Below are 13,853 nucleotides of genomic sequence, written 5' to 3' on the forward strand. Positions count from 1 at the left end.
CAGATTTGGAGGACTTTGTAGAAGATTGGATTGTTTTGTGTCTAGAAATATTATGCTGGCTAAGATTTGGGAGGATGGAGGTGCACAAGTCTGAAAATGGGGAAAACTGGCAAGACAAACAGGTAGGAAGCTAGCGCGACAAACGTCATCTCTTATGTTCGGGGCCTCAGGTAGTTGTGGCTTCAGGCTAATCTTTACCATTGAAAGAGAACTGGGAGTCCTTACAACTGATAAGGACTTTGCTGTTTTTACTTCTCTTGCCTAATAACAGTTTATTCTTTTGTTTCCCTTGAGATCATTAAGTACTGAGACCTGTTCAAGGAAAGCGTTTTGGCCAGGCTGAGCTCCCAGAATGGCTTAGGCCCAAAATGGCTTCCTCGCCTGTTTCTTTCTCCAGGGATCTGCTACCCTATTGGCTTACAGGATGATTTTCACCTTTAAATTCCATCCTCAGATCTCGGAGTCACCTCATCAGAAGCCAGCCCCAAACAGGCTAGATCTAATTTTTTTTTTTTAAAGGCGGAAATCTGGATTTTCATGTTAAACCTTTTTAAAACTGTATAAACCAGATTCAGGCTCTGGGCCACCAGTTTACAGCCTCTGATTTAACTAGTCTATACAAGAAGGAATCTGCTTACCCATGGTCTTGTGATGCTTATATGGAGAGCCATACCTTGCCATACAAACAATAGAATATTTGGGGGCTTGTGTTTGCCCCGTAGAGCGGATAATTTACTTACTATCCAAGCCCTGTTCTTTTACGTTTGAGCTGAATAGACATGGTTTTAGAACTAATGAAGTGGAACTGCTTGCTTCCCTTCCTTTCCTATCGTATGATGCATTGTGAATAAGCTATTGTCTGGAAAAATCAAGCTTTGTTCTTTTTCACAGATGCACAAAGTGAGCTTTGCCCGTGGGCTTGCACCACCAGAGTAAAGTGGGCAAGTTTGTTTTTTGGCACCAAAAAAACTTCAGCATTCTGGGCTCTTCCCCTCCACCTCACCTGACTTTAACCCCACAGCTGCAAGTCAGACTACTCTATGACCTCACACCATCAAAACCAGTTACCTGGAAAGGCACTCGGTCTAAGGGGAATTTCAGAGAAGGGTGTGATAATCCCAGGCTAAATTCAATATTTGAAAAGTAATCAAAAGATACAGAAAATGGTCCGTCACAAGGCCACTGAAACATGGTATATCATCACTACCCTGAACCATTTTCTTTTTTTTTTTTTTTTGGGCTCAGCTTGTGGGATTTTAGTTTTCTGACCAGGGATTGAAACTGTGCACCCTGCAGTGGAAGCTCTGAGTCCACTGGTCTAACCACTGGACCACCAGGGAATTCTACCCTGAACCATTTTCTGCACAGCTCATAAGGCAAAGTATTATAACTGAGTATAGTTCAGAAAAATCTTGATCTTTCTCGAATTAACACATTAATTCACACTGTATTTTACTTTGTACTTTACAAACTTTATTAAATAATGAGCATTACTAACTTTCATTATCATATATACAGTATTTAAACTATGTTTTCCTAGATGCATGGTTTTTTGTTTGTTTGTTTTTCTGGGGGTTTTTTTTTGCACAAAGAATAGAGTAGGTGAAAAGTGAACTTATAAAAAAAAAAAATTGAACCTTCAGTACAGAGACCTAGTAAGAACTTGACATCCCTTTAAGTACATATAACTCTTTTCCCCCAATTATATACATCCCTACCCAACCTCCCGAAGAAACTATTTTAAACAAAAGCACTCATTGAATAACTTTGAGGGGAAATACGAACTTGATTTTATATATATACACACAGATCTCAAAATCTGTATCCTGGCTGACAGAACGGATGTATAGAACTGCAGATTTGTCCTAGAACCTAAAGACAACCATACAGACATTTTATACAGTACGACAGCAGCCTCCGTGCAGCGGGGCGTGTTCCTATAAGCGACATCAAAGTCGTGCAACAGGACATTGGTGTGGAGAATTAATAATTTCTGAGAGGAAGACACCACAGCAGCATGGATAATACAGAATTTGGGTCTTACAAACCAAAAAGCAGAGAAGTGGGAAACTGCATTCCCGGGACAAGAAAAGTCAGGTAACTTTGTTTTGTAAACGCCCTTACAAATACCTCTAGCAAGTCTGAGAATCTATACTCAGTTACGGCGCTTCTCTTTTCTGATACTGCTTATTCTTGAAAACTCATAACATGTTTAAAGGAGGGCAGTGAAAGAAGGAATGGTTCCAGAACAATGCTCGTCAATATGGACTTTGTTTTCTAAGCTACAAGAAGAAAGTACAGTATGGAGAAAGAAGAAAATTAGGTTATTTTTTGTTACTTAAAAAGGAAAACGAATGCCTTAGGTACCTGTGTATAAAATAAGGATGGTCACATTTTATGTTTTTAAGAAAAAGAGGCATAGCACTTAAAGAGAGAAAAAGAATTATGGTAGATGTCACTGATTCAAATCAATATCATTGCTTATCTTTAAATGAAAAGCCCAGATCCCCTTTCCCTACACAGATTATCATATCGTTTAAGATGAAAACTGAGAGGGTGGGGAAGAGGCCACAGAATGTAAAATGGCTTAAAGTGAGAATGCGAAAGCCACTGTTTGAGAAAACATACTTGTTACATTGATTGGAGTCTTCAATAAAATATTTGTATAAAGTGGCAATAAATCTGCCTTCATTTTTCTCTTTAGCTTCTTTAATTTTGTGTTTTACTCACAAGGTCTTGCTTTTGTTTTTGTTTCCTTCCATAAAGAGTTGTATTAGTACATAATATCACAATGAACCACTATTTAAAGAGCATAATTACAACTTAAAAGATGTGATTAGTCAGAATTTAGTAACCAAGGATTCTGCTCTTCTATATGCCCCCAAACAATGAGAAAAGACCCCCATATTATGTCTGGATTAGAAAATAAATTTCACTACAGTCAATAAAATTCTCAAGGCTGAGACCAGGTCATTTGGCTGAGTATAAAATTCATGAAAGGACATCTGAAAAACTGCTCTGGGAAGAGTAGCTTTAAAGCGCTTTGCTTTATTTTAGTTTATGGTTTACTTCGTGATGATTAGAAACAGGCACAAAAAGTAGTGAAGGGTTTTATCTTCTCCCCATCCCCAACTGTCATATAATGAGATAATCAAGTTGTACCCAGATGTCAACCCATCTTTTCTAATAAGTCAATTTGCATTTTCTTGCACTTGGTTTTAAACCGTTAAGGGAATCATTCATTTAATCCCATGAAATGTAAAATAAGTGACGGAGCAGCACATTCTCCAGGCCTTGTTCAGGAAGACAGGGAAGGATTTTTACTTACAGAAAATTGGTCATGATACATTCTAATTTCCAATAGTTACATATTTTCTGCCTTATAATGAACTAGATGCAGGAATGCCAGCATAGAAACCCTAAAATGGGCACCTAGACAATACTCCAATTAGAGATCCCCCGTTTAAGTTATTCTAGGGTCTTGGCACAAATTTAACAAAAATGTCAGAGGTAAGCATAATCCTTTAAACAGCTTTAGTTTCCTTTCTTTTTAAAAAACGTGAAAAGTCCTCCTTGCTGCCTTTGAGTCCTAGTATACCTGTGGCTTCTGGATAATAGGAAATGATTATTGCATTTCTTAAAGTCTGGGCACTAACTGTCAGGATATGGGAAAAAATACCATGGCCATCATGTTTAAAAAAAAAAAAAAAAGCCTAAAATTTTCAAATAAGATTGACTTACATGAAACACGAAGACCATCAACATCAGAAAACACAGTGTTAGATGCTAACATTTGCTACAGTACAATCCTGGCTGGATCGCCAGCTGTTTCAAAAAGTTGTGCTGTTAAAGAAAGTATACTTTACATCTCTGGTTATTACAAAACTGTTCTAATCTGGTACATACAAAACATCTCAGTATCTCTAATTCATGAGCACAGTAAGAAGTTAATTCAGGCAGCTACTCTTAAGAACCTTAGGCAAAGCTGCTTGAACTAAGACACTGGAATTTTTCCCTTAGAGATTGGACAATATTTTGCTGATTGGGAGGTGGCCCCTTCCAGAGATAGTCATTCAATTTGTCAGAATCATTGTATGATGTCAGATATGGTCCAAGTTTGCTGCTTATTGGCTCATCTTCTTCTGACTTGATCTCCACATAGTCATCTTCATCTCCTTCAGTCTCTTTGAAATTGGAAAAATAGTTCTGGGTAGCTATTTGGGCACTTAAAGGTAAATTTCTATTTACTACCAGAACTTTCTGTGAGTCCTGGAGTGTGAGATCTGAGTGTTTTTCAGTGCCCTGTTGACCTGAGTCAACAATACCTGGCACCAAATCCTGGTGACTCTCCCACCTTGAACTTCTGTGTAAAGACAGCAGCTGTTTCTTTCCCATTTCACTAGGGTAGTTGATGGAGTCCGCGGACTTGTTTATCAGGATGGAGGAAGATGACTGGGACCTGTTATAAGGCTGAGATTTAGCACTGATTCCTTTCCGTCCCAGAGAGTTGTAAAGATGGCCCTGACAGGAGTTCTCTTTGTTGGGCTGGCTGACCACCACACTGTGTCTCTGCACGGAGCCCAGCAGAGGCTCAGCGATTTGGAGAGAAGGCACGGAGCAAGCTGCAGACAGTTGTCTTGGGGTACTTTTCGTATTGATCTCTAAAGTGGGATATTTTGACTTCAAGTCTTGCTCTGGCCGGGGACAGAAATCTGCTAACTCTCCATTACTATAGGTTGAATGCAAAAGCCAATCCTCGCTACCATGTTGGGTGTGGGAAGGTGATGCAGAGCTGAGGTTGGAGGAGTCTTGAGGGCTGGCCCAGCCATCCTTCTGAGTCTTAAAGGGGGTTTCTCTGAATACGATCTGGTCATACAGTTGGGAATATTCAGCAATCCTGGCACCTGGAAGGCAAATATTAAAATGATAAATATATACAGGATCATTTCTACATGCAAAGATTTAAAAAACAAGAACGTTCTAGCAACATACTAAAAAAATTTAAACAGTAGAGAGGACTTTTAGGTTAAGTTTGAGGATAAGAAATCATCAAATACTAAGCAACACAAACTAATAAAATCATCCCGTTTAATAAAAAAGCCACCTAAAACTTCATTTGATCTAATTCTGGATTATTTTATTTATTTCAACAGCAGGTCCACAAGCGTTCCCTGTTTGTAATGACAATTTCTAGTGTTCTTTACAAGCATGGAATAGTGTGCCAGTGCTAAAAACAGGCAACATAAAAATAAGAGTCAGCACTTAAACCCTGGTCAATGAAAAATAACTCAAGTAGTCATTAAAAGAAGCATGACCACAATCCACCCTGCAATGGCTACCCCTGCCTCACCAGTCTTGATTGCTCTCAGACAAGTACTCCCAGCAGAGTCTGCTCCCGGTGGCTGTTCCTGCACTTCTTGTTTCCAGGCAGCCCTCCACTGCCACTGTCTCGGGATGTTGACAGGAGGTCCTCCCTTCAAAACCACATGTACTGACTGATCCTTACATCCTTTCCTATCACCGAGAAGCCAGGCACTGAAATCTATGCTTCCAAGACATTAAGAATGAACCATCCTGTGCACACAATCCATAATCTAATGCTCTCTAGTACTGGTTGCAGAACAGGGTTTTACCGTTATTTCCACGAAAGCTATTGCCACTTCAAATTAAGCTATGAGGCCACTATCCTCTCTACTTCACTTCTGAGTACAGACATCTCTAAAGGCATTAACAGAACCATGATATAGATACAGAGATTTCTCTTGGGTCAGGAATGATTAAAAAGAGAGAGCCCAGAGATGTCAATTTCAAGAGCCGTGTCCCCCCACCTCCCAATCCAGGTACCCACATGACCACCCTAGAATCAAAGAATTCCATGAATCCTATAAATCACTCAGACCGCATCTACGCAGTCTCTATAGAGGGCATCTATTCTATATATGATGACCAGCAAGTGACATTATAATTTTTTCCTCTTTATATTTTTAGTAACCTGTTGTTAGTAAATTATTCCTTGAATTTAAACTAAATATTTAGTTGAGTTTCTGCTGTTTCTTTCAAGTTTGCCTTCTATGGGGACAGAAAACAATGTGCTGTTGTTCTGTGTGCCCTTTAACTGCAACCCCCTCCGATTACTTGCCCCTTAGTCCCCGGAATCAGAATAAATAGTGTTTATCTTCTCATTATAGATCCTACATTCATTCAGAGGCTTCAGACTTTCAAGTCCAAATTCCTTGGAAGGACAGAGATTATTAGTTTAGAATTTGTAGTAACAAAAACTTGAGCTATTACTCCTTAAAGGGCATAGTAAAGACTCTCAATACCAATTAAGATTTGGTAACCCCTTAAGAGACTGAAAGTCTACATAGACACCAAGGCGCCCTTGTTAGCCACCTTGAAATATACAACGTTTCGTTAACTATGAAACCCAACCAATGTTAGCTGGACCTTTAGGCTTGTCTTTGGTTAGCAGTCCCACCTCAAAGTCAAGACGGTTCTTCCCAAGCCATTCTCACCTACACTGTGGCTCTGAGCCTGATCCCCCAGCTGAATCAGGAAGGCTTTGAACTTCTACAAAGTTCCAAGAAAATGACAATTTGAGAGAAAGCAGTGAGAGCTAATCAAAAAAAATTCAGTTAAACTATTGCAGCATCAAAATTTAACTGTGAAGTCTTGTAAGAACAAATAGCTCTTGACTTTGGAACATGGTGGCCCAGATCATCTGAAACCATGTATTATCCAAAATAGCCATAGTATTTCTCATGCCTTTTTCTTCTTTATCACACTCTCTTCTTCTTCCTTTGCTTAATCAAATCCTATTTACCTCTCAAGACCCTCTATAAGCTTTATCACTTCTATGAATCCTTTTCTAATTGATTTCTCTGAAGTCTTATATGCACCATAATACTTAGCTATTGGTTGTGTACGCATGCTCGTGCTGCTAGTTATTGTATCTAAGCTGGTTTATTATTCCATCTAGTCCATGAGCTTTTAATCTTGGAGAACAATCCCCACAGAAAACCAAGCACAGCTCTAGGCAGAAATTGGTCTCAAGAACCACTTAATTACCCAGATAATTTTTGGACAGCCTCCATTTATTCTAAACATAGTGTTAAGAATAAATGTGCTCTAAGACTGTACCACTGAGAGTGGAAAGGCAGTGTACAATTTGGGCATAGCAGGAAATGGGGAAGCAGGAAGACAGCCTTTAGTAAAATGCTATGTAAACATATATATTATAGACAACTCATAATGGGCACAGTTTATCTTTGGATAATAAAAAGTTGTCCATTTATAAATTTGGAATAGAAAGTACCTCACAAGTAGACGCTATACTGTGCCGATCTAAGTTTTTGGTTTTTTGGTCTCAGCTTGACCTTCTAAGAGAGTCTATAACTTGCTTGATGCCAACATGAACATGAGACAAGCTTCCAGAGCAATGGCTGTTATTAACTAGATACCCTTAGTCAGATGTACAGGAAACAGCCAGCCCAAGATGACACTTCTAGCCTAAAAAGCTTAGTATTAGTCAGCTGGATCAAAATTCCCCCTCATTCTTAGTTCTGGCATTCATAGTCCTTATAGAACGTGTACATTATCATGATGTGACAACGTCAGGGCTATCTCTGGTTTATTCCTCTTTTGTAAGTTTAGAAGGTAGAATTCTTATCATTCCAGATAAAAATTTGAAGTGATCCTTGTTGAGAGAAGTATGAACTATCCTGTTTTCAAGACAGAGATTAAAATCCACATTTCTGATGTTGCCTGTGATGTAGCACAGAGCATAAAATGTTATCTTGCCTTCCCTACTTTACACAAGGAGGAAAGTTCCTCAAGCCTGTATGGAGTTTTCTCCCACAGCGAAATCACCAAAAAAACAAAGAGTGTGGGGGGGACCCCAAAGGCTTCCTTGGCCTCAAAGACTGTCAGGAGTGAGGCATAATGGGACAAGATGGCCGGCATGCCGCAACAGGCTCCAAAAGGTGGGAGGGGCTAGACCTGGTTGGGTGATTTACAGGCGGAAGTCTGGCCCAGGGCCTGTAGACCCCCGCTGGAGCGTTCAATAAAGGTGCTGGAGAGTTTCAGCAGGTGAATAGGGCGCCCCTCCTTCCGCACAACACCGAGAGCAAGCTCCTGGCAAAGTGGCAAGGCCCATACGGAGAAGTCTGGAGAATCGGTCCATTCGATTACGACGTCCTGTGCCCAGATAAACAAGAGAGAGAAAAGGAGTCATCACGTCAACTGATTGAAAGCCTGGTGGGCACAGGAAGTGGTCTCGATCCACCCAGATGGAAGATTCTTCAGGTCTGAGAGATGGCAGGCCCTAGGGACACGCTCCTGCCAGCCAGCAGGGGGAGACACTGGCTGGCTCAGAAGATGACTCTGGAGAGATCTTCTCTTGGAGAGAATGTCGATAGTAGCCCACCATGTCAAGAAAGGGCCCAGACACAGAGCTATGATCCTACAGGAGCCCAAGAAGACACAAATAGGCAAAACAGAAAGAACAAACAAAAAGCCGGGGTGGGGGGGGGGAGCAAAAGAAAACCCCCAAGGGAAATCTATTCATACTTAAAAGGTGGGTAAAAAAGATTATTCAAGGTAGTTGTAAGCCCTAATGATTCAGTATTGAAGACCTTGCTTCTACCAGGGTTGGAGCTTCGCCTGTTAAGGGATGGTCCACATTCCAAACAACCCGCCTCAGGCAATTACCACATTTTAAACAACAGGCACCCTAGCCCAGATTCAGTCAGTGGTTGCATGGCCAACACACTACTGCTTCTAGTGCCATCTGTACTCCAAAACAGTCCGCCTGCAGCTGGAACTCGGTCACTTTTTCTGTGTGTAACAACAGTTTAGCAACACTAGCGTTGGAAAAGGGACTAATTCAAGCATATTACTGCAAGGAGAAAAATATATGCGATCTCGTCTCTCACATTCATATAAAAATCACATTTAACCTTTATCTAACTTAAAAAGGAGGCCAAGTCACAGAGAGTCTGTAAAATCCTTCAGGTAACATTTCCAGGGCTTCACTTCCCTATGTGTTAAGAAATATTACTGTGTGATTAGCTCTGGAAAAAGAATAAACTTAGGTAATTCTTAAACACTCCCAAACTTAAAAAAACTTTTTTTTCTACAGATTCTTGTCATGCAACTTGTGAATCCATTTAGGACTTGGATACCCCCTTCTGATTCTCTGGTTTCCACCTAAGAAAGCAGTCTCAAAGAAAGGAGGTAGGTGGCATCAGGTTGGCCAGATGAGCCATGCCGCCACCAAGCTAACCAACGAAACATGCCCTGATACTGAGCCATCTGGTTTATTATTTTTAATTGGAGAACTGTCTCTTCTCATTTGATACAGAGACAATCCTTTGTCAGAAGATCCAGGGCTGGGATTCTTAAAACAGGATCAAAAGCTCACACTTAAAAAAAAAATTCAGTTCCTGGGCCCTAATCTCAGAAATCTCTCTGGGTCTGGAGGTGAAAAACTCCTCAGGTGAGAGTCAGCACCCTCAGGGTTTTTTTTCTTTCCTTGACAATCCAGTGCTTAATTCACATCATGCCCTTCCACTGAGAACCCTGTGTAATTTACCCAGGGGATATGTACTTCTTTACAATAGAGGAAAAGTCAAACTGTGATCCTCTCATTCCTAAACCCTAATGGTACCAATATCACGCACGTGATCCTGGTTTGGTTCTGCCCAAAAAGGAGGCTTGACTCAAAGAATTAAACTTCTTGGAAGCATACAGGAGAATACCAAATGAGACAGTATTAAATGCATTACAGCAGCTATTCAAAAAAAGCAACTAGAAAATGTAACACATGAGAAAACAGCCGAGTTACAGTGTGAAGAGCTAAAAAAAAAACATGCAAAAAGGCCTCCTTTTTGTCTTTGTTAGGATGAGTAGGCGTTTTTGTTAGGATTCCGGAGCAAAGAGCAATCCTATTCCATATTCGTCCAAACCTTAAACTCTTGCCCTGCTACACAGCTACCCCTCCTAACACACTGAAACTGAACCTGACGGCTATGTTTCAGCTCTAGATTGTATTAGAGAACACTGTTTCAAATATCATATCTGGAGTGATGATGTCACAGACACCAGGAAACCCTCCAGACCCAATCGCCTCCCACTGGTGGGATGTGGTGGGTGCAGGGCCGGCCTCAGCTGTGCGTCAGTGAGTCTGGGGTCTCTCTGTGAGAATGAACATCTGGGTGACAGCACCCTCACGGTGCTACCTCGGAAGGAGAAGGGCAGCACGGGAGACATACCGATGGCGGGCCCGCCCTGCTTCTTTTCTTCTAGGATGGCCGCCAGGTCCCTGGGGACCTGCTTCTGCACGTGGCCGCCAGGCGGCTGCTCCAGCTCCGGGCTTTTCACCTTTAACAGCTGATTTGCCTTCTTGATCTTCTGACTGTACTGCCTGGCCATCAGGAAAACCCTGCTCCTGGTCTTGTCTGCGGTGTCCATGCCGGGGTCGGGGTTCTTCAGGTCTGCAGGGGACGGGCTGCTGCTGGCCACGTCGTAGGGACTCTCCATGGGCGGCAGGTCACTGACCGGCGACAGCCGGTGGAGACTCAGGCAGGAGCCGTCTTTGGAGGCTGGGGTTAGGTCAAGCGTGCAGGAGACCGGCCCGGGCCTGTCTCTGGGCGGCACGAGGAGGGCCCGGCTTGCGGGCAGGGAACGTGGGGAGCGCGCGCCCAGCTCCGGGGCGCTGCCCGCCAGCGGCCGCTCCTGCACGTCGTCTTTGCTAACGGGAAACGCTGCCAGGAGCCGGTCTCTGGCTTTGACTTCGTTTTTCTTGATGTAATTTTCCAGGTCATTCCAGATTTCATCTACTTCTTCAGACAGTTTATCGGAGATGGACCGATCAGCTATGGACAAGTTGCAGCCGAAGGAGTTATAGAACAAACTCAGATAATCGTTATCGGAGGGTCCCGGGGGGTAGGGCGCCTCGTCCTCGCTGAACTGGAGGCTGTCCTGGGAAACAGAGGCCCTCAGACTGTCACAGCACCCCAGGTCGGCCTCCAGGCCCAGGAAGGTGCTCCTCTTGGGACGTTTTAGGCTGCTGCACTTGAAGTCCTGCGAGGGCGCCTCTGGGAGCCCGATGGTGTCGTAGACGTTTTCCTCCACCACCTGGAGTTCGCGTGAGCTTTGGTTCCACGCCTCCCGGCCTGGGGAGGCACCATCTCTCTGGGGGTGCAGAGGGCTCTTCTCTGGGCTTGCCGGCCTCTTTGAGAAGGCCAGCTCCGGGGTGCTCTTGGGGCGAGCAGAGTCCCTGGCTGATTTGGGGGGAGGGGCTTCAGCTTCTTCCCGTTTAGCCACCATCAGCTTCAAGTCCTCATAACTTATGTTATCATAGACATGGTCTATGTCATCAATGGTCAACTCTACAGAGGACCCGAAGGGAGTCATCCCGTCCAGCCCCTCTGTTTTAGGGTCATTCTGCAGTTCCCTTCGGGAGCTGTACTGAGGGCTGTCACTGTCCCTATTTCTCATGTCAGGGGGACACGTGTTGCTCTCGCCAGCACTGCTGGCCCGCCGCACAACCCTGTGGCCAGAGCTGGGGGTCTCCGAGGACTCGACCTGTCCCATGTGCCAACTGCAAGGTCGACTGGAAGTGCTGTCCTCACACAGTCGGGCAGAGTTCAGATCTGAAGGGGAGAAGGATGGCAGGAACATCTGATAATCATCTTCGTCCTCCTCATTCTCCTGCGGAGACCGCCGACTGGGGAACAAGGCTTGCCGGATCTGGTGGTCCGTCCAGATGCTTCTGACGGCCCCGCCCCCGCGAAGCACGCTGATAATGGCAGAACTGCTCGGCTGACTGTTCCTCTGGGCAGGAGACGGCCCTGCTGAAGTCAGCTGGGGAGACCCTTCCTCTCTGGAAACCTGAGGAGGATAGAGACATATCGATTGAATTGTAGCACCACAGGACACATAACTTAGGATGTTCTCCTGTATTTACACATTGCCTCTCCCCCTAGACTGTGATATTCTTAAAGAAAATGATCAGTAAACATTGTTGATTTTTTTTTTTTTTTTCAGTACGCGGGCCTCTCACTGTTGGGGCCTCTCCCGTTGCGGAGCACAGGCTCCGGACGCGCAGGCTCCGGACGCGCAGGCTCAGCGGCCATGGCTCACGGGCCCAGCCGCTCCGCGGCATGTGGGATCTTCCCGGGCCAGGGCACGAACCCGTGTCCCCTGCATCTGCAGGCGGACTCTCAACCACTGCGCCACCAGGGAGGCCCAAACATTGTTGATTTTAACTGAGTTGAAAAGCACATCAGATTTTTTGCAAAAGGAGCAGAAAGGACAGGAACTGATATTTGCTTAGAAATAGGCTAGGCCATTTGAAGACATTCTCCAAACTTAACGTTCACAATCACTCTTTGGATTAGATATGATTGTACCAGTTTCACAGTAAGGAAATCTAGGCTCTTAGGATTCAGTAACATGATCTCCCCCAGCAGTGGAAAGGCTAGCATGTAAACCCAGGTTTGATTCCAAATACCTTTCCCCACTGCAGGGAATTGGCTAAACACAGAGAACTCTTAGATATTTCTAATAATTCCGATGTGTTCTCGGTAAATAACATTATATAAATGAACATATATAGGTGTCAAGGGCCATGGTATCTGATTTCTATTTGGGGTTTGATTCTTAGCGGTCTTACTGTGGTTTCCAGTCTACGAGAAACACCCCTGTCGGTGATCTGACTGCAGACCCCCAAGGGTTTTCCTTTAAATCTGCAGACCTGCATGAACCTGACCAGCAGTGCCTTGGTTTATAGATTCTAGGCAAAAGAGCCTTTGTTGCAGGAATTTAATTTAATCCACTACTGACCTAATGAAATTTCTACTTTCTTTCAAAATACATTTAATTAAGCAATATTTAGATGCCAATTAGGGAGTAAAATATGAGTGACATTAATGATTTTTAATCAGAGAAAACAATGGGTCTGTTATAACTTGGAACCTTTCCTGATGGAGCTCAACTGTGCAGACAGGGAGTGGACTGCCCTCTGATGCCCTCTGTGGGTACTGGGATTAGCTTCAAAGATTTGAAAGGGTTAAGACAGGTTCAAACTAATTAGTACCAGGGGTATATTTTCTGGTCAAAACACTATAGTAACCTATTGGAAATGTCAAATTAGCAAGAATTTTTCATCACTGATCAATGAAATTGGGATACATATTACCTTGGAATATCCACCTATTAATATGTCTGTCTGTCTGCTTACCTGCCTGTCTGTCTATCAGGGAGGGCAAAGATAAAATTTTATCCTGAATGTTGTTTTTCTATTAAAAATTTAAAGCTAAAAACATCGAATTAGTCATTTAATCTTTTGTTCACTTTTTTCAAATAGTAAAAATGTGGGGCTTCCCTGGTGGTGCAGTGGTTGAGAGTCCGCCTGCCGATGCAGGGGACGCGGGTTCGTGCCCCGGTCCGGGAAGATCCCACATGCTGCGGAGCGGCTGGGCCCGTGAGCCATGGCTGCTGAGTCTGCGCGTCCGGAGCCTGTGCTCCGCAACGGGAGAGGCCACAACAGTGAGAGGCCCGTGTACCGCAAAAAAAAAAAAAAAAAAAAAATGTGGACTATTTGAAGACTAGGAATAAATGAATACACACACATATAGATATATGTGCACACATACAGATATATATATTATATTTTGGCTCTTCTGTTTTTTTTCTTTACCCTTTAATATCTCTCCCTTTTCCTCTTACTCAGACTGCACTGGTAAAATGTTTATAAAATATAGGTACGCAGTAACTACATTTTATAAAATAAAACAAGTTAGTATTAGCTAGTTAAATCATGATCAAACACTGTGGAAGTGTAACAAAAC

At 43.2% G+C, this 13,853-nt stretch overlaps 1 protein-coding gene across 1 annotated transcript in view; it reads right to left on the reverse strand.

The window, feature by feature from the left end:
• Window positions 1–3,975: 3,975 nt before the first annotated feature.
• The window catches only part of PLEKHG1 (pleckstrin homology and RhoGEF domain containing G1), a 93,212-nt gene continuing 83,334 nt past the window's right edge, over window positions 3,976–13,853 (reverse strand). Inside the window, exons 15-16 of the mRNA XM_065888818.1 lie at window positions 10,272–11,892; window positions 3,976–4,904 (exon numbers count right to left, since the gene is read on the reverse strand). Of these exons, the coding sequence (XP_065744890.1) occupies window positions 3,976–4,904; window positions 10,272–11,892 (2,550 nt within the window). The remainder of the gene's footprint in view (window positions 4,905–10,271; window positions 11,893–13,853) is intronic.

This window comes from Phocoena phocoena, chromosome 12 (assembly GCF_963924675.1).
Source record: "Phocoena phocoena chromosome 12, mPhoPho1.1, whole genome shotgun sequence".
Classification (NCBI taxonomy): Eukaryota; Metazoa; Chordata; class Mammalia; order Artiodactyla; family Phocoenidae; genus Phocoena; species Phocoena phocoena.